The sequence below is a fragment of the Pygocentrus nattereri genome, chromosome 11 (genome assembly GCF_015220715.1).
Source record: "Pygocentrus nattereri isolate fPygNat1 chromosome 11, fPygNat1.pri, whole genome shotgun sequence".
Taxonomy (NCBI): domain Eukaryota; kingdom Metazoa; phylum Chordata; class Actinopteri; order Characiformes; family Serrasalmidae; genus Pygocentrus; species Pygocentrus nattereri.
Window position 1 is genome coordinate 24,428,153 of NC_051221.1, and position 19,472 is coordinate 24,447,624.

Below are 19,472 nucleotides of genomic sequence, written 5' to 3' on the forward strand. Positions count from 1 at the left end.
TATGGGTAAAAGACAAGGAGATTTTATTAAAATTAGAAAATTATATTTTATAATCACATGAATTTTAATGAAAACAGGCTACAGTTGTTTGACTTTGAAAGTGCTGTTGTAAAAGCCGTGTCCTTGAGCATGTTCCCCTTTTATTGAACCTTCTTGTCCAGGAATAACTGCACCATTATTGCAGCTGCAGTGGTAGAAAACAATAGAGAGAAAATACTTGTGAATATGTAGTTTTTAAACATTTTTAACATTAGATATTATTGTTTTTTTTTGTTTTGTTTTTTTGTGCAACACTGTAAACACTAATAATGATTTGGAATACTTACAGATATGTAAGCAATTCCTTCCTCTGGTTCCAATGTCCCATAACGCAACTTCCCCAAATCCAAACGAGGCTAGAACATTTGAAACTGCCAAATTTAGTCAAGTGACAAATATAGCTCAACAACAAAGTGTCACTGATACAAAACACTGATCTTATGAAGCACCATAAGCTGTTTGAGTGCTAACGGTGCCCCCTTTGTAGAATGTTCTGCCTACTGAATGCAAGTATGTGAGTGAACGAGTTACAATCCAGTTTCCTGAGGTGCTTCACATCTAAAGAAAATAATTAATAAATACTTAATAATCAAATAATTCACCCTCACCACATGCTTTAACGGAGTTGCCTGAGTACAGTCTTAAAAATAAAGCTGTCATAAATTATCTTTGGAGTGACGACGAAAAGGAACCAATTTTGATTCCCTAAAGAACCTTTTAACAGTACTACAAACTCCACTGAAACTTCTCTTTAGTGAACCAAAAAGCACTTCTTGGCACCTTGATTTTAAGGTCTTGTCCCCTATAAAGAATGTTATGGAAAGAGAAGATGTTGTGCTGTACCTTACACAGAATAGATCCCCCAGTTTTCTGATGTAAACAAATCAAATAGGGACACATTCCAGAGTACACAATTGTTTGTCTGTATGTATCAGAATGAAGAGTACGGTTTAGGGTATTGCAGCTTGTTGATCAGGCTCTTGTTTTGTGAAAGCTTTTGTGTATGCTATCCTTTATTTTGTGAAAAAACAAAATGGATAACAATAATGCTATAATGTATTCACTGCAATGTACATTTGCATCACATACATTCTTCATGTATGACAGGTGTGTTACTGTAAGAGTAGTCAAAGCAGCTCTTCTCCAGCTCGTCATCAACTATAACGCTGATTTTCTCTGGAATGCTAAGGAGACCCTCATACCAAGGTGATTGGAAAAAAGTGAGATGTCATCAGCAACAACATGCAATTCATTCATTCAGAGAAAAAGAAAAGAAGATGAGAAAAAGTGTTTTAAAAGTCTATTCCCCATCAGAGATGTCTTCATCTGAGAGACATTCACCGCCATTTACCCTGATGTAATGCACGTTTTGGCCACCGAAGGCACCACAGGTGCAGAGCCTCCTGCTAAACAAAGTCTCTATGTCCTCCAGCATTAGGCCCTTGGTCTCCGGCAGACAGCCCAGCATGAAAAAGAAGCCCAGCAGAGCCAGGCCTGAGTACAGAAAGAATGCACCTAGAACAAGCAGGAGGCATGTTAAAAAACTGTGTCTACAAGTGACCCAAGAAAATACAACTATATCCTCATTTAAAAGTAGAAAAGTGCTACTTCATTATGTACCTAATAAAGTGGCCAGTGAGTGTAGAACTAACAGAGAACTAGAAAACTAATTTCATTTTAAACAGCTTGCTAAATAATATTAAACATTTAAAGTTGTAAAAATACAAAAAAAAAAAAACTTCACAGTTTCTCAAAAGGTATCTAAAACGAAATTCCAAAACACCATAATGATAATAATGGAAAATATGTAATATATTACAAAAATACATAATGTATATGGAACTCTGTGTGAACTACTAGAACACCATGACAAACACAATAACAACTTTCAAAACAAAAGATAAATAAGTTTTCATATGAAAAGATATTGAGCTACTCTGCATTATTCATGTGATTTCCATGCAAGAATTTTGTTAAATCAGTTCATGCTAAAAAGCATGTGTAGCTAAAGACGACACTGAACGCATCATATTCGCATAAGCTTCATGGTAACAAGTAGCTGATTGGGTGTATCTTATTTTCTTTCTTTTTTTAATCAATTGTTCGATTACTGTCTCCCATTTCCTCTTACATAACTTTTTCCAATTTTGTTCAATGTTCAATAACAAAAAATATCACTGTACTCTGCACCAGTGTATTGCTGATATACAGTTTCCATTCTAACTGGTTTGCAAGTCTAAAAAAACATTTTTATTCTTATTTAATATTTTATTTAATATTTTTATTCAAATAATGAACTACAAAGTTTTTTTTTTGACATACAGTGCTCCCTTAATAAAAGGTTAAATGACAGTCTCATCACTTCTCTGAGCATATCGTGGATATCACCATTAGTTAAAAAACAGCCTATGTGTTTCATTACAAAGACAGCATATAGTGGCATGTGTAATTGGATTTAGTGTAGTGCCATTTGTAAAACACTGAACAAAAACCATTGTAGTTGTAGATTTATTATTATTATTATTATTATTATTATTATTATTATTATATTTCTATAGGTGGCAGGTTCTATTTTATTAGTCCCAACTTATTAAATCTTAGAAAAATGAAATATTGTGATGCATATTGTACATCATGAAAATGACTTGAAGTATTGTGATAATATTTTGCCATATTACCATGCCAAATCTAATCATTAGTGCAGATTCATACCATAGTACGTGAGAAATTCAGCCATGTGGAGGAATGTCAGAGATACGAGGACATTGCAGATCCAATTGATGCCAGCAGAGCAGGCATTACCAGTGCTTCGAGCCCACAGCGGGTAGATCTCAGAGTTCACCGTCCATGGCATTGGGCCCATTCCTTCAGACACACACACAAGCTTAAGATGTGAAAAGAGAATAAGTGTTTATAAACTATGTTTGGTTCCACCATGAATTGTGTGCATGTAACGATAATTATTATGTGGAAAAAGAAAAAAATAATTTTACATCAGATTTCAAAACATATCTTGATTAATATAAAACTTTTCAATTTCTTCAATGTTTGTTTTTAATTTTTTCATTGTTTTAATCATTGCGTATCAGTGCTCAAATGGTATGGCTTTTCTAACCTGGAGCAAAGAAGGCCAGGTAAAGGATGAGACCCAACAATACAATCCAGGAGTATGGGGTTGGGCAGTAGTTATAGGCCCAGAATGCACCTGTGCTTCCTTGTGTAGCATTGGAGCACCTGATTGAAGCATAGGTTAGGTAAGTAAAAGCCCCAGAAGTAAAAGCACTTAATAAATTGAAAAATGATTTAAAACAAACAAAAAAAAAGCTAAACGCTGCCTTTCTTGTTAAAAAAAGGGAAAATACTAGGGTGACAAAACAAACGACTTCTGAATAAAACAACTGAATAAAAAATCTGAATAAACAACGACACAAAGTGTCACAGATGCAAACCACCATTCTCATACAGCTCCAAAGGCAACAAGAATACTAACAGCACCCCCTTCTGGTGAAAGTTCAGCACGCTAAGTATGAATGAGTGAGTTACAAGCCAGGACCGTGAGGTGCTTTGCATCTAAAAAAGGGGGGAAAAAGCACAAAGATACACTCATACCTGCCACTTGCTGCTTCTTCTGTGTTGGCTTGATCAACGGGATCACAGGAGGAGTTCAGTATGGTTGAACCATTCTCACGGTAACAAAAGCCACAGTTTGGATCCAGCATGCAGTACTCACAAAACCTGAGAGCAAATGACAGCACACTCATGTCCCACCAATACATTGAAAAATAAACTAAAACATGTTACATTATTAAAATACGGAAACTGGATTAAAGCAGCACGCGTTATTTTGATTTTACTCACCCATAGTGTGTGCAGGTTGAGTTGAGGGAGCTGGGGTCTCTAGGGTGAAAAGTCACTGGAGGGGATGCCTGAGCAGAGAGCAGAAATCCCACAGCCAGGACAGACAGACTGATGGCAGTGCCTGTGAATTACAGCAGATAATATAAATTGTACTATTATTCATTACAAACTAGATAAGAGACCATGTATGTGAATGATGCAAATGAAGCTGCATCCGTACCAATGATACTGCCCAAGGTCAGCTTTCTACGGCCTGCCCGCTCCACTAACCACACCCCCACCAGTGTGAACAGGAAGTTGGTAAATGCTGTGGCAGCTGCCAGCCAAATGGCCATTTTATCGTCCCGCACTCCTGCCATCTGCAGAATGGTGGCACTATAGTACCTATAGAAACAGGAAAAGTCAAACTTATATCATTACATAATTGTGCAAGTCACACATTTTAAATTTTGATTAAGGGTTTTCAAAAGTACTACTGTATATTAGCTTCATTGGCTTTTCACTTTCCCTCAGAAATGACTCAAAGCTGACGTATACATTTTTAAATACTGTTCCTGATAAATAGTTTGATGAGTATGAAACTGATGTAAATGATTGGCTATGGCGTTTGCAGTTTTCAACCCAATAGAACATACACTGCCTGGCCAAAAAAAAGGTCACCACTTGGATTTAACTAAGCAAATAGGGAAGAGCCTCCCATTGGATAATTACTGCATAGGTGATTATGTTTCAGTTGGCAACAAGTTATTTAACCCTAACTGATGCAGTGAGCAACTTCTCATTTGTTAAAGAAACATCCTGTGGTCATGGATAAGATGTTAATCTGTTTCAGATGGGTCAAATTATTGGCATGCATCAAGCAGAGAAAACATCTAAGGAGACTGCTGAAACTACTAAAATCGGGTTAAGAACTGTCCAACGCATTATTAAAAAAATAGGAGGACAGTGGGGAAACATCATCTTCAAGGAAGGAATGTGGTCAGAAGAAAATCTTGAATGATCGTGATCGGTGATCACTTAAACGTTTGGTGAAATCAAATCGTAGAAAAACAACAGTAGAACTCAGGGATGTGTTTAATAGCGAAAGTAAAAGCATTTCCACACACACAATGCAAGGGAACTCAAGGGATTGGGACTAAACAGCTGTGTAGCCTTAAGAAAACCACTTATCAGTGAAGCTAACCAGCAAAAATGGCTTCAATTTGCTAGGGAGCATAAATATTGGACTCTGGAGCAATGGAAGAAGGTCATGTGGTCTGACGAGTCCAGATTTACCCTGTTCCAGAGTGATGGGCGCATCAGGGTAAGAAGAGAGGCGGCTGAAGTGATGCACCCATCATGCCTAGTGCTATGATCTTGGGTTGCTGCATTTGATCAGGTCTAGGTTCAGCAACGTTATGTGCCCACAGAATGAGGTCAGCTGACTACCTGAATATTCTGAACGAACAGGTTATTCCATCAATGGATTTTTTTCTTCCCTGATGGCATGGGCATATTCCAAGAAGACAATGCCAGGATTCATCGGGCTCAAATTATGAAAGAGTGGTTCAGGGAGCATGAGACATCATTTTCACACATGGATTGGCCACCACAGAATCCAGACCTGAACCCCATCTTTGGGATGTGCTGGAGAAGACAGTGGTTCAAATCTCCCATCATCAATACAAGATCTTGGGGGAAAAATTAATGCAACTCTGGACAGAAATAAGTATTATTAGACTGTGTGACCTTTTTTTGGCCAGGCAGTGTATATTACATATATATATAAGAATGGTGTTCCATCCCTCCTGCACAGTTCTAGAAACTTGTAGCATCTATGCCAAGATGCACTGAAGCTGTTCTGGCTGATCATGGTGCACTCAACAACTCACTAAATCACTTCACACTTTTCCTTCAATTGGTTGCCCAGTTAACTAAGATGTTTTACTTGTGTTTCACTTGAGATAAGATAGATGAAAAGCAGTTCATAATGTTTACGAATGGTACCATGTAAAACTGTATGTGAAGTTTCACTCTAGCCAAGGGTTTTATGCAAAGCGCTGAATCACTACAGAGTAATTTATTGAATATCAAAGTAACATAATATGGTGAGACTGATGGACTTTGACCTCTGCAAACATGTGACTGAAGCTATAATAACTGTTTACGGGCTTGACTGATTCAGGGAATACTTCATTCTGTACCTGAACTTTGAAAAGGCCAGATTTTAGCTTAGTCAACAGAGTGCTAGAAAAACTTCAGTAGGTGAGATGAGACAGCAAGTAAAAAAAATGACCTTAACTACACACTCTGACTCCATTTTTAAAAGACAAGAATTATCAATCTGTTTCACTCTAAAATAAGCCTCTTCTCAAGACAAGCTGTGTTTCTTAAAGGGGAATTCCACCAGCATTTAAACATTTGTGCATAATTCAATCATTGAAATGTAAACTATTAGAGACTATTAGGGACTTTAAACTCCTTTGATGGTGACTTTCTATCACCACTACTCTGAACAATTCTTTCTCTGAAGTTTCCTTAGACTGGAGCATTTTCATCAAAAAATGAAACATCTTAAAGATGAGTTTATGCAGACGTTTTGAAAGATTGGTGGAATTCCCCTTTAAGTTGTGCTCTTATTGTAGCAGTCAATGTTGTGTTGAGTTGCAACATTTAACAAGACACAGTTTACCTGTTGTAGATTAGCTGTTCTCATGAGCAGTATGTACAGTCAATAAATTTCTTACATTACGGTGTTAATCCCTGAAAGCTGCTGGAACATCTGAAGGCCGCAACCCACAATGAGAGCTCTCCGGGCAGGAGCACAGGTAAGGATACGCCATAGAACTGGCCCCCCTGACAAACAGTCAATAAAATCCAACACATTTTTAAATACTGTGTATAGCACTTTGCATATTTGTTGAAGTGTGCTGAGCTGTAGTCTGCCGAGTAAGTTCTCAGCTCCTAGCTTTGCACAGCACAGCACAGTTTTTCATGCATCTGGGAACTTATCACTGTATTCCATGTTATGGTTAAAGCTTGGAATTGCAACAGCAACGGCTTACCTCCAGACTCTTTTTCCTCTTCCTCAATGATGCTCTTGATGCTGTCATACTCTTCGTTCACATTCTCAGTGGCCCTGATGTGTGTGAGCACTTGGCGAGCCTGCTCTGATCGACCCTTCTGCAGGAGCCAGCGAGGACTCTCAGGCAGGAAGAGGAAGCCCACAAACTGCAGCACAGCAGGGACCGCTGACAGACCCAGCATATACCTATGAGGCATCCCAACAGCACAAACACACATAAAACAAAGGTCAGAAATCACTTGCTGTCATATCACAATTGTTTAGCTCTTCATGCTCACTTTCTACTCTGTCTTTTTATTTTTGCTCTCATTCACTTCACTGCTTACCCGTTGCCATAGTTTAACTTAGCAAACATTTCATTTTATTTAATCCCTCTTACAACAAACACTAATACCTTCTCTAACGTTTACATGAAGCAAAGCATGCATTGTACTTTCCTCTGTGCGTTTCATACCTCCATCCTCCATGGTTCAAGTAACTAAAGGCCCCGTCCACCACACTGGCTATGAACTGACCACCGGTGATAAAAAGAGTGTTTATGGTGACAAGCTGACCCCTGAGGTGTGGAGGAGATACTTCAGCAATGTACACTGGCACGGTCATGGAAGCTACACCTGTGGGCATAATATTGTGATATATAATAATAATTTAGGTTATAATTATTCTAATAGGTTAGAATAATAACTTTATGATTTGTTTCATGCTACTTGGTAAAGTAAAAAAAAAACTCTTGCTCTTGTGACTGGATGTAATCAAATCCTCACAGCAATGTGCTATCATCTTATGTAAAGTCTTGCCTGCAGTGATAACGTTACTGCAGCAAAGGGGAGCAAACTCTCTATTAATACCCATGTCATTTCATTCTGCACGTAGGCTGCACTGTGACTTACCTATCCCAAGACCAACGATAAGCCTTCCGCAAAGAAGCACCTCTTTATTGGGGGCTAAGCTTAAAATGACCCCCCCGACGGAGAAGATGAAGCTGGCTAGGAGGATGCACAGCCTGCGCCCCAGCGCTCCGTTCAGGAAGCCACCCGCCAGCGCCGCGAGCGCCGCGGCCCCCACCGTGCTGGAGACCAGCAGCTCCTGCCACAGTGCGCTCAAGTTCAGCTCCTTCTTGAGCAGCAGCATGGCTCCCGACACCACTCCGGTGTCGTAGCCAAAAAGGAAGCCTCCCAGCGCGGAGAAGAAGGCCATGAGATACACGAACTTGGGAGAGCCATCGTGGCCAGCTGCCGTACTCGAGTCCCTCCCAGCGGCAGTAGCAGCGTTAGCCCGGGCGTTGATGTGCGGAGCCCTGATTAAACTGCGCTCGTCCTCCACTTTTCTCCAACCGTCCATGGCGCGCAGCTCCAAACCACCATTCTCGCCTGAATCACAAAGCAGAAGAGACATCCATTTAAAATAACCACACACGTTTTGAAGTCTTGTCAGCGGGATGACGGCACTTGACACGTGACGGTGAACAACTCTGAAGCCCCATTTTATAAACACTGACACGGAATGAAACGCTGTACACAAAGCGCGCACGACTCGGCTTTCACTCTGGGTGAGGATCTCAAAAAGAGTCGATTCTCCGATTCCAGGCATTGGGGTATCGCGAGTCGAGAATCGAGAAGGTTTGGACTCGGTTCCACGTAGTGATTCAAGTTCAAGTCCGCTTTTTGCTGCACTTTTTAAAAATCTTGTATAAAATACACTCTGTTGATTCGCGAAAAGTCAACAATAGTGCCGCTTTAACGCCCAGCGACCCTACTGAGCATGCGCATATTATTAGTATAGCATAACATAGCGTTTCAAATATTATTGTTTTACTCCATCAATCACTTGGAGTCAGAACCGGAGTCGACTCCAGAGCGACTTGAGGAGTCGCTCGCACAACGCGCTCTTTCAGCCAACAGCACGAGGGGCGGGGCCGTGATCCTGAATGGGCGTGTTTTGACGTGGAAGCAAATCTATCCTATAGATTTAGAAAAATACGTGATATGCGAAATAATTGTAAAATAATGAATGGAAACAAAAACAATAAAGCTAAAATATTCTCCCGTCGCCATTTGAGACCACGGCACTAACTTGAAAGTGTTTAGGAAAGACAGAGAATATATTTAAAATATTGGCACATTGACATTAAAATTATTATGCTGTCCTTTTATAATATATAATATTTTATTTTCTTTTCTGACATTCGAAATGAGCTTATATTCGTTTCTGTTTGGACCGAACCATGTCCGGAACCAACTAACCTACATTAAGACACCACAGCGTTTACATTATAGCACAAATTACAAAAAGCTGTTGAAACGGCTAGCTGTGCCCGCCTTTTCTTCTCCTTCGGAGAACAGAATAAACTCACCTTTCGCAAAAAATCTCCTCAGAGCGCTCGTCTTGGACGAGTAATCAGTGTAGTCGCCCTCTCTAAAGCCGAGTGCTGAAGCTTCCTGTTTGAAAGTTGCAGCAGTCATATGACTCACGGCTCGCTGACTGCAGTCCCGCCTGTGGGCGAGTGGACAGGAGACTCCTGAAGAGACGGGAAGCTCTTCCCCACAAGTCGTACAGTGGAGGGGACTCGAAATGTCTACCCCCTTTACCAATTCACAGACCACTGGTCGCGTCAGGGGGGCTTTGTAAAGTTTACAGCCGGGTTATGTAGAGTAGGCTATGCTGCGCTGTGGCGTTGGATCAACACCCGCCTTAACGTTCCAGTGGACGGACACGTGTTTAATGCCAGCTGAGGGGCAGCACGGTACCCAGCACCATGGTGAACAAAGAGGACCTGGAGGAAAGCGTGAAGAAGCTGTTAGTGCGTCTGAAAAACCTGGAGGAGGGAAAACAGTTGGGCACCATGGTTCAGATTATGCAGGATCTGCTGTTCCTCACTTACACAGACGACTGCGGTAAGATCATTAAGACCCCTAAGCTATCACCGTTGTTGCAGTGTGGTTGAGAGGCCTGGGTATGTTGATATGTCTATATTATGAAATGGAATGGGCATTACTTTCTGTGTGTTATTGCTGGAGGTTGTTTTTCCTAACTGGACACAGCTTGCACAATGCAGACTGAGCTATATTTGAATGAGCTTCTGTCGCTTTGGGGGATATTTTTGGAGATGAAAGCCTCCCCCTCTCCCTTCTGGTGTTCAGCAGCTGAGCTCTTTCAAGACAAAGATGTCCATGAGCCGCTGATGCTGGTGCTGTCAACTTATAACAACAGCAAAGTTCAGCAGGTGAGTGTTCATTCTGCTGTCATTTCTATAAATAAAGTTTTACAAATGAGTAATTAAAGTTATGAACCCTGTTAACACCAACACAGGTGGGATGGTCCCTGCTGTGCCGTCTGATGGAGATCTGCCCTGTCACTCTGGACAGGCTGGTCAGGCCTCTGGGAGCTGGAAACAGCTGGGAGGTTTTAGGGGTGCACAAGTAAGTGTGAGACTTTCTTTGCAATGTACTGAGGTAAACAGTAAAACAAAATGTTCTTCTGAGTAGTATCATAGTGTGGGTCCCTTCTGAGCTAGTGTGACAAACCTTTAAAGTTTCAAGAACCTCCACATTAAAGTTCTGTACCCTGCTGAAATGTTCCAGTGGCAAAATCCAAGAACCATCCAGGAAACTATTGTATTTTATGAATGTGTACAGGTCAGACCAATAGGAGTAGTGGGACAATGTACAATAGATCCGAAAGCAAAAGTAGCTTTATCTTATCTGTCTTCACCTGCCATTCACTGCCTCCATCTTTAAGTCAGAGGACTTGCACAGATTTCCACAGAGGGGAATTCCACAGACGTTTCAGGCATGATATGTAAACAATGTCCTTCAGATGTGGTTCATTGGTTCGTTATAGAGAAACTTACCAACTCAGATTTCTGTACAGTGCATACAAGTATAGCCATTTTCTTTACTACCCAAACCAGTGAACTTACACATGTCTTATATGTTTTATATGTAATGTTCAGAATGTTATGTTGTATCCCCTTGGGGACTATTTTGCCTTACTGTGCCCTATGTGTGCCATGATTGTGTTTTTAAAAATATGTTAACTGAAAACCATCATTAACCAGTGTCTCAGGCCAACGTATTCACAACCATTTCAAATAAAAAAGGAGCTTTTAGAAGCTTTGAAGCTTCAGATATCTGATTCCTGTTTCCTGTTTTGACTCTGAAATGAAGCATTTCACATCAAACCACTCTGAATGACTGTTGCATTTTAATGACTTAATTATGTAGAAGTTTCAAAATCGGTGGAATTACCCTTCAGTGAAATACTCACAACATTACATAGATGCTGAGAGTTAGACCCCTGGGTGTGAGTGACCGTCTATGACTGTCTGTCTGCCCTGCGATGGACTGGCGACCTGTCCAGGGTGTATCCTGCCTTCCGCCCGATGACTGCTGGGATAGGCTCCAGCACCCCCCGCGACCCCGACGGAGAAGCGGCTTAGAAAATGGATGGATGGGTTTTACTATGCATTTAAAGGAGTGTTTGTGAATGCAGGCTTTCTTATGTGTGCTAATGTTTGTGTGTGTGTGTGTGTGTGTGTGTGTGTGTGTGTGCATGCATTTGCAAATTCAGGCAAATTCTGAAGTTGCTGTCCGTGCATCATGACGACTCTAAAGTGATAATGGTAGGGCTAAGAGCTCTAGCCTTGCTGTTAAAGTCAGGTAAGTTTACTCTTACCAACATCTGTCACTGAGCAATAACATTATTCACCCTCTGTGGTTTTCATGGCAGGGATCAGAATTATAAATGTCTATTTATGTCTATATAACTGGAGCCTGACTGAATCCTTAGATATTACTGCCATAAACCCTATTTGTAGCTATGTTATGGTCCTGGAGAGAGATAATGACATTATTGCTGTTCAGGAGTGGGAGGCAGAGCAGCATGTACTTCATTCTGTTTGAGTTTGTGTCATGCTACACCTAGTTTAGTGTACCACTGCCCTGCTTTAATCAGGTTCAGCTGCTTGTCAGCTACAGCAAACACAGAGTGCAGTTACATTACTTTTTAGCAGTGTTTCCTTGTGTTACTTGCATTTAAAGAGTTGTACATTGCACAGTCTGTATATTATAAGAAAAAACAACAATTACATTATTGTGCCTTAAGGGGTTGGATCATGACAAATAATCTATTTTAAAGGGTATGTTATGTATATCATACTGATTATATGTGTGCTGCTTTACTTGGTACAGATATTTAATTGAAAGATTTTATTAAATAATATCTAATAACATATACAGAAAAACCATTGTTATATAGTATAAGAAACATTTGAAAGGACCATGTGGTGTTTCTTTTATTTCTCACATCCTTCTGTGTTAATTAGGCCATTCACACAAAACACCTGTTGATTTCTGAATTCCTTGTGTATTACAGCCTTATAGGGGAATTCTCATTGTTTAAAACTTGAGTTGTAAAAAGCATTGTTCAGAGTAGTGTGATGTGCAATAGTTCATTGTAGAGAAACCTTTTTGTAGAGTCAGATACAATAGTGGTGATAAGAACTTCACAAATATAATATTTACTGTCAAAACAGACCAGTGACCAATGACCAACCTACATGTGTCTCCTGAAATTTTGTATTTTGTAATATTGCTAATGGTATAATAGTTTTAACATTTTAACAGTTGAATTAAACTGTTTTTTTCATTTGGTGAGATTCCTCTTCAGTGCTGTGCCAAAAACGTCTATTGGAGCGGTGCCATAGTAGAACCATTTTTGGAGCTTTTCAGATTTGGCATCACTCCAAACAGACACCTTTTTCTGCAGTGTGTTCAGTATATGAGCCACCATGGAGCCCTATGATGGCAAAACAAGGAGACTGTGTAGCCAGTGTTAAATAAAATCCTGTTCATGCAGCAAAAGAAACTTGAGCTTGCCTAAGTGGACTTAATGTCCAACTCTTTGAATGCTTTTGTATGGTGTTTTTTCTTTAGCAAAGTGTTTGTGTGTATGTGGTAGATGAGCTGCTGGTCCATCTCCTGGAGGAGGAGATGGATGTGTTTGACGTGGTGGTGGAAGCCATGAGGACTTTTCCTCACAGTGAGGAGGTTCAGCTCCAGGGCTGCTCGGCTCTCCGACTGCTGCTGGAGAGAAGTGAGTAATAATAATGTAATGTTAGAGGATATAAAAATACAGTACTGAAACACCAGGTCATCAGTTTCAAGAGAGTTGAATACTTTCGGTACTGTTTGGTGTAGAACTTTGAAAAAAGGAAGGATTTTGTGTTTGTCTATCAGAAACATCAGGGTTGCAAATGCAGCTGCACAGCTCAGTTATTTTTGTCTTTGTGCACTATTTTTATTGTGTGTCTGTGTGTACGCTTTGTGTGTCTTCTTCAGTTCCAGAGATGCACCTGTTGGAGTTTATTGAGAGGAAGGACCATGTGGTGGTTATGAGTGCACTCAGTAGGTTTAAAGACAGTGAGAATGTAGTGCTGCCTGCGCTGCAGGTCCTCATACCATTGGCTGAACCTGGTAAATCATACTGTTCTTCCTGTTTTTCTAGTCTGTAGTTTCTTTTAGGGAGCTAAAGGCTTGTTTGTACTCCCTGTTTTGAAGACAAATTGAATGATTTGCGATAGCATTTTCAGAAATATTCACTTCCTGCAAAGCTATGAGCGCACAACCATGCATAGATTTACGCAGAAGACATATTGCTAGAATTTAGTGATTGAGTTAGTAGATTTAGGCTTGAAATACCCAGAGGCAATAAAGTTCTTGCATCTATTCAGTTAAGTTGGCTCTGGTTCAAACATCTTTATCTAATTACATGAAACACTTTCTTTGATACGTAACATCATTAAATGATTGCGGGGGGGGGGGGCACGATGGGAAACTAAATGTGTTTTTGTGTGTTTTTCTGGACGCTAGAAAGCAATGTTGAGATCCTAATGTCCAAGACTGAGAAATGCTACAGTGTGGTGTGTCAGGCAGTAGAGGCGTGTTCGCAGTCGGAGTGTGTGCAGGAGGTGGGATGTTGCCTACTGCAAAAACTGACCTCAGGTGGGTAAACAAGGGTCTGGGTCATGTTATGCAGGGGGTTTTGTGCCTAGGGGGTCAAAATACCTTTTGGCATGGAATCTTTATTAGGACTTTACGGTAGGAGGTCTGGGTGATATAATAAATATCTGTGTTGGAAAAGAGAAGTGATAGAGAACGAGAACTAATTTAATTTTAAACAGCTTCCTGAATAAAATGAAATAACATGTAGAGGAGAGTAGGACACTGCTTAACGTATTTTATTTTTTGTTGAACAATTTAAAAAATATTTAAGCAGAAATAATACTTTTTGCAAGCAACACATACATCTCTGCTGCCACTTTGTTTCTAACACCTACCTTTCATGTACAATTCTGCAGAAAATGACAGGAAGCATAATGTTATAGTTTACCTCATGGGTGGGGTTAATTGTAACAGTGACAGCATTAGTCGTGACACTTGCTAGAAAAGTCTCATGAATTAGTGCGAACATGAAACTGTGTATCGAACAATGACATTAATTTTTTATGTCCAGTTAGAGGACAGCAAATAAAAAATCACACATCAGCAAAATATGAAACATTGTTATTAAATAACTACAGCTTTACCAATGGTTAATATAAATTTTTATTAATATGCTTAAGTAAAATATATACTTAAATATGTACTTAACATTTAAAACCAAAACACTAACATCTGAAAAATCCTAATAAAGCAAATATAAATTCCGTTTTCAGATGCTTTCTCTTTTTTCATCTTAAATTTTGTGTAAACATGGAATGAAAAGACAAAATTTACTTTATTTGTCTTTGTTTTCTAAAGGTGGCTTAGTTAGAATGCTGTGATATAACGAACACTGCAGTACAGAGGTTTTACTTAAGCCTAACTAGCCCTTACTGTGAGCTTTACAGCTGCTTCAAAACGATGCTGTAGGAAACAAGATGGTGTTTAAGGTAATTCTAAGGTTGGATTTTGTCATTTACACAAACAGCTCAGTAAGCAAAAAAACCTTGTGTTTTTTAACCATGGCTAGGAAATGTGGCCAGAAGCACATGCTGCTTGATATTTTTTAACAATGTAGACTCAAGTTTCTTTAATTTAGCTTTAATTCAGTTTTCATCTTTTTTTATTTTCCTTTTAAATTGATCTGTGTCAAATATTGCGCACTGTCTACATTAGAAGACAAATCAAGCTCAACTTTAGTTTCTTCTATTATTGTTAAACTTTATCACCTGTCTATAAAGCACTTTGTGCTGCCACCAAAAAGTGTTCTATAAACCTGTTTTGTTTTTATTTTATTTGTAAATTGTTTTTATTAGTAGTAGTAGTAGTAGTAGTAGTAGTAGTAGTAGTAGTAGTTGTTGTTGTTGTTGTTGTTGTTGTTGTTGTTGTTGTTGTTGTTGTTGTTTACTCACTTTTACTGCATTGAATTAATATGCAGCCTATAAATAACCTTAAAGGCTGTGGTCATGCAGATTCCCCACTGTCTCTACTGTGAATACCCTGGGGACAGCATGCTGTTTAAGTGTCACAGTGGTTCAGATAATTAGTAAAAACATGAAAATATGATACTGGATGTTTTCTCACAGGCAACTATAGTGAATCCCTCATTTAATAATAATCCCAACTTTTTTTTAAAGATTATTTTTGAAATGTTGAACAGGCCTTCTTTACAGTTACTCTTAGAACTTTTTAGTCTTTTTAGTTGTGAATGACTGGTTTTGCCCAGGATGAAATCACGTCTGTTGTGAAGAACTGACTCTTCAACTTTTCAAGTTTCTGTCTTATAGAGAGTTACTTCAATATCCTGGTGCTGAATGGTGTTCACAGAATGGCTGTGAAAGCGTGTCTCTCCTACCCAGACAATGCTGTAATCCAGGCTGCTGCCCTTTCCTGTCTTGCTGCACTTAGTAAGTCTTCAGGTTTCGAGAAAGGTGTAACAATCTGTATAAATTTAAGAGAAATACACTGCTCAAAAAAATAAAGGGAACACTTAAACAACACAATATAACTCCAAGGCTGCTTGGGATCCTATTCATTTTAAAGGACAGGAGGCCTCTGCTGATGAGAAAAGAAAGAAATGTGTCACTTCAAGTTTTCCTAGCTTTTAGTACACTGCTCAAAAAAATAAAGGGAACACTTAAACAACACAATATAACTCCAAGTAAATCAAACTTCTGTGAAATCAAACTGTCCACTTAGGAAGCAACACTGATTGACAATCAATTTCACAGCTGTTGTGCAAATGGAATAGACAACAGGTGGATATCATTGGCAATTAGCAAGACACACTCAATAAAGGAGTGGCTCTGCAGGTGGGGACCACAGACCACTTCTCAGTACCTTTGCTTTCTGCCTGATATTTTGCTTTTCAATGTTGGTGGTGCTTTCACACTCGTGGTAGCATGAGACGGGCTCTACAACCCACACAAGTGGCTCAGGTAGTGCAGCTGATCCAGGATAGTACATCAATGCGAGCTGTGGCAAGAAGGTTTGTTGTGTCTGTCAGCGTAGTGTCCACAGGCTGGAGGCGCTACCAGGAGACAGGCCAGCACACCAGGAGATGTGGAGGAGGCCGTAGGAGGGCAACAACCCAGCAGCAGGACCGCTACCTCCGCCTTTGTGCAAGGAGGAACAGGAGGAGCACTGCCAGAGCCCTGCAAAATGACCTCCAGCAGGCCACAAATGTGCATGTGTCTGCACAAACGGTTAGAAACCGACTCCATGAGGATGGTATGAGGCTGGACGTCCACAGATGGGGGTTGTGCTCACAGCCCAACACGTGCAGGATGCTTGGCATTTGCCAGAGAACACCAGGATTGGCAAATTCGCCAGTGGCGCCCTGTGCTCTTCACAGATGAAAGCAGGTTCACACTGAGCACACTGAACACAGACGTGACAGAGTCTGGAGACGTCGTGGAGAGCGATCTGCTGCCTGCAACATCCTTCAGCACGACTGGTTTGGCAGTGGGTCAGTAATGGTGTGGGGTGGCATTTCTTTGGAGGGCCACACAGCCCTCCATGTGCTTGCCAGAGGTAGCCTGTATGCTGGTGTGGTTGGCCCTGGGTTCCTCCTAATGCAGGACAATGCTAGACCTCATGTGGCTGGAGTGTGTCAGCCGTTCCTGCAAGATGAAGGCATTGAAGCTATGGACTAGCCCGCCCGTTCCCCAGACCTGAATCTGATTGAGCACATCTGGGACATCATGTCTCGCTCCATCCACCAACGCCACGTTGCACCACAGACTGTCCAGGAGTTGGTGGATGCTTTAGTCCAGGTCTGGGAGGAGATCCCTCAGGAGACCATCCGCCACCTCATCAGGAGCATGCCCAGGTGTTGTAGGGAGGTCATACAGGCACGTGGAGGTCACACACAATACTGAGCCTCATTTTGACTTGTTTTAAGGACATTACATCAAAGTTGGATCAGCCTGTAGTGTATTTTTCCACTTTAATTTTGTGTGTGACTCCAAATCCAGGCCTCCATTGGTTAATAAATTTGATTTCCATTGATGATTTTTGTGTGATTTTGTTGTCAGCACATTCAACTTTGTACAGAACAAAGTATTCAGTGAGAATATTTAATTCATTCAGATCAGATTGGATGTGTTATTTGAGTGTTCCCTTTATTTTTTTGAGCAGTGTATTACCTTTTGCTGGCACTGCTTTAAATCTACGTATTCCATTGACTGTATTTTTCCCATTCCATTGGGGTGGGTTAATAGCACTCTGCCCCAGGATGTCTTTACAATTACTGACCAATTTGCACGAGAGTATGAACTGACTCCATAAATGTATCTTTTTAATACGTTATTAACCTATTAACATAGCTCTAATTCACACAATGCATCCCTGTATACGCTGTGAATGTTTTTTTAACTGTAATAAAAGGCTTATAATTCATTTCTGAACTACTAAGCAATGTTAAGCCAGTCTTACGACTAATCTGCACTGAAGCCTGACCACTTTACCTTTGATCTGACAGCAAAGACAATTGTGGAGAACAAATGCCTTGAGACGGAAGTTGATGTGGATGAGAGAATGAAAGAAGATGGAGCGGTTGGTAATGCTGAGGACAGCTTGGTTTGGAGAGAGGCTTGCTGCACAGCTTTAGAAAGACATAATGAAGATGCAGAAGTGCAGGTGGGCAGGAATATTTATGTCACTCTTTTATTTTTGTTTTAAAGGATTTTTTCAACTTCCTATTTTTTCTTTCATTCTGTCTCATCAGGAAGCTGCATGCCGGGCCTTAAACAGCTTGCTGCTCTATGGGAGTGCACGTAGCCATATATACGTGGAGCCAGAGGGAAGGTCTGCTTTCAGTATAAGCTCAAAAAGTGAAAATGGAAGTGAAAAAATACTTTAGTATTAATTAAGTTGTAATTTGACTTTAAGTAGTATTGTGTCAATCTGTTTCTTTTTTGTTCTCTTTCTCAGGCCTCCTGTACATATTCAGATAATGGCTGTGATGCTCTCGCACTCCTCTAGCGTTGGTGTGTTTCAGGCTGCTACATCTACACTGGGCACACTTATTCATCGGCACAGTAAGTTAGCATTGTTAATTTTGTCCAGTAGGCATAAAAATGCTTAGAATTGTTAAATGTTTCTAACAACCCTGGTCACATTATATGATTGGTTAATTTTTTAAGTGAAAATAAGTTAACACGTCCTCTTCCGGGAATTAATATAAATATGGCATTTTCTGCTAATACTAGTGCACAATTTCTGTTTTTGCTGAGTGTAACATGCTGAATATAAAATGTGGTGTAACTTTTTCACATAGTTACTTCAGTATATTAATTTCAACAAGTAAACAGTAACTGCATTATAATGTACAGAAGTATGTTCTCTGTAGAGGATGTGTACTTATTTTAACCCTTTTTTTATATGTTTTAAAACAGAACTAAATAAAAATGTAATATTTAATTTTAACATGTGCAAATCAAACTCCTGATTTCAGAATTGTATATTTACTAGTTTCATTTTTACATGTGTAAATTGAATTGTTGAGATCTAGAAAAAAAAATGTTGCTATAGTAATTTGAATTTGAGCATGTCAAATTGAAAAAATAGTAAAAAATTACTAAATGTTAAACTTTGTTAGTAAACATTATTACTGATATTATAATGAATTGGAATTGATTGGCTTTTGCCTTGTACCCTGGTGAAAATACCACCGCCTACGAAGACACCAGACTCTTTTCACTGCCACAGTGACTTCATAAATAGGTCTTAATTACTGTCCCAAACAAATCTGGCCAATATTGTTTTCTTGCTGTTATATAGTTTATTTAAGAATATTTGTAGTTGGTAATAAATCTCTAAATTGTGATTATAATTTTGTAAAGTTTAGGTGGAAAGTGTGATTTTAATTATGTATGCATGTATTCAGGTAGGATGAGGTCTCTGCTGCTGTCCCATGGCATCCACTACAATATTGTGGAACTGATGAAGAGACACGCGAAATCCACCGAAGTGTGTGAGAGTGCCTGCAGGCTCCTGCACACACTGTTCCAGGGAGGGTAGGAGCAAGA

The 19,472-nt window shown here is 39.8% G+C and overlaps 2 protein-coding genes across 7 annotated transcripts in view; one reads left to right on the top strand and one right to left on the bottom strand.

Moving 5' to 3' along the window:
• On the bottom strand, window positions 1-9,494 carry slc2a13b (solute carrier family 2 member 13b). 2 transcript variants are annotated; one of them, XM_037542439.1, is made up of 13 exons: window positions 9,315-9,488; window positions 7,852-8,331; window positions 7,416-7,575; window positions 6,942-7,147; window positions 6,624-6,732; window positions 4,118-4,281; window positions 3,898-4,018; window positions 3,649-3,774; window positions 3,155-3,273; window positions 2,752-2,904; window positions 1,391-1,554; window positions 327-395; window positions 1-184 (listed from the first exon to the last, which is right to left on the bottom strand). In XM_037542439.1, the coding sequence occupies exons 1-13, from the start codon at window positions 9,421-9,423 to the stop codon at window positions 176-178; spliced, it is 1,989 nt and encodes a 662-aa protein (XP_037398336.1). In that variant the 5' UTR covers window positions 9,424-9,488; the 3' UTR covers window positions 1-175. The 2 variants fall into 2 exon arrangements, with proteins under 2 accessions (XP_037398336.1, XP_017555512.1); XM_017700023.2 differs by lacking the exons at window positions 1-184; window positions 327-395; window positions 1,391-1,554 and having other exon boundaries at window positions 2,784-2,923; window positions 9,315-9,494.
• lrrk2 (leucine-rich repeat kinase 2) overlaps window positions 9,466-19,472 on the top strand; it is a 35,135-nt gene continuing 25,128 nt past the window's right edge. For 2 of the 5 annotated variants that reach the window (XM_037542436.1, XM_017700018.2), the window contains exons 1-12: window positions 9,466-9,855; window positions 10,102-10,184; window positions 10,271-10,380; window positions 11,531-11,619; window positions 12,920-13,054; window positions 13,300-13,434; window positions 13,831-13,962; window positions 15,729-15,848; window positions 17,924-18,081; window positions 18,170-18,249; window positions 18,376-18,482; window positions 19,331-19,460. In XM_037542436.1, coding sequence (XP_037398333.1) covers window positions 9,717-9,855; window positions 10,102-10,184; window positions 10,271-10,380; window positions 11,531-11,619; window positions 12,920-13,054; window positions 13,300-13,434; window positions 13,831-13,962; window positions 15,729-15,848; window positions 17,924-18,081; window positions 18,170-18,249; window positions 18,376-18,482; window positions 19,331-19,460 — 1,418 coding nt within the window. In that variant the 5' untranslated portion in view covers window positions 9,466-9,716. The remainder of the gene's footprint in view (window positions 9,856-10,101; window positions 10,185-10,270; window positions 10,381-11,530; window positions 11,620-12,919; window positions 13,055-13,299; window positions 13,435-13,830; window positions 13,963-15,728; window positions 15,849-17,923; window positions 18,082-18,169; window positions 18,250-18,375; window positions 18,483-19,330; window positions 19,461-19,472) is intronic. The other 3 variants (XM_037542437.1, XM_037542438.1, XM_017700019.2) reach the window with 2 other exon arrangements.

Excerpts from the sequence above, each read along its gene's own strand:
- slc2a13b (XM_037542439.1), bottom strand. The coding sequence starts at position 9,423 with ATGACTGCTGCAACTTTCAAACAGGAAGCTTCAGCACTCGGCTTTAGA. Across the intron at positions 7,576-7,851 it reads TATCGTTGGTCTTGGGATAG|GTGTAGCTTCCATGACCGTG; the intron begins GTAAGTCACAGT and ends TTATGCCCACAG. Across the intron at positions 396-1,390 it reads AAAACGTGCATTACATCAGG|CCTCGTTTGGATTTGGGGAA; the intron begins GTAAATGGCGGT and ends CAAATGTTCTAG.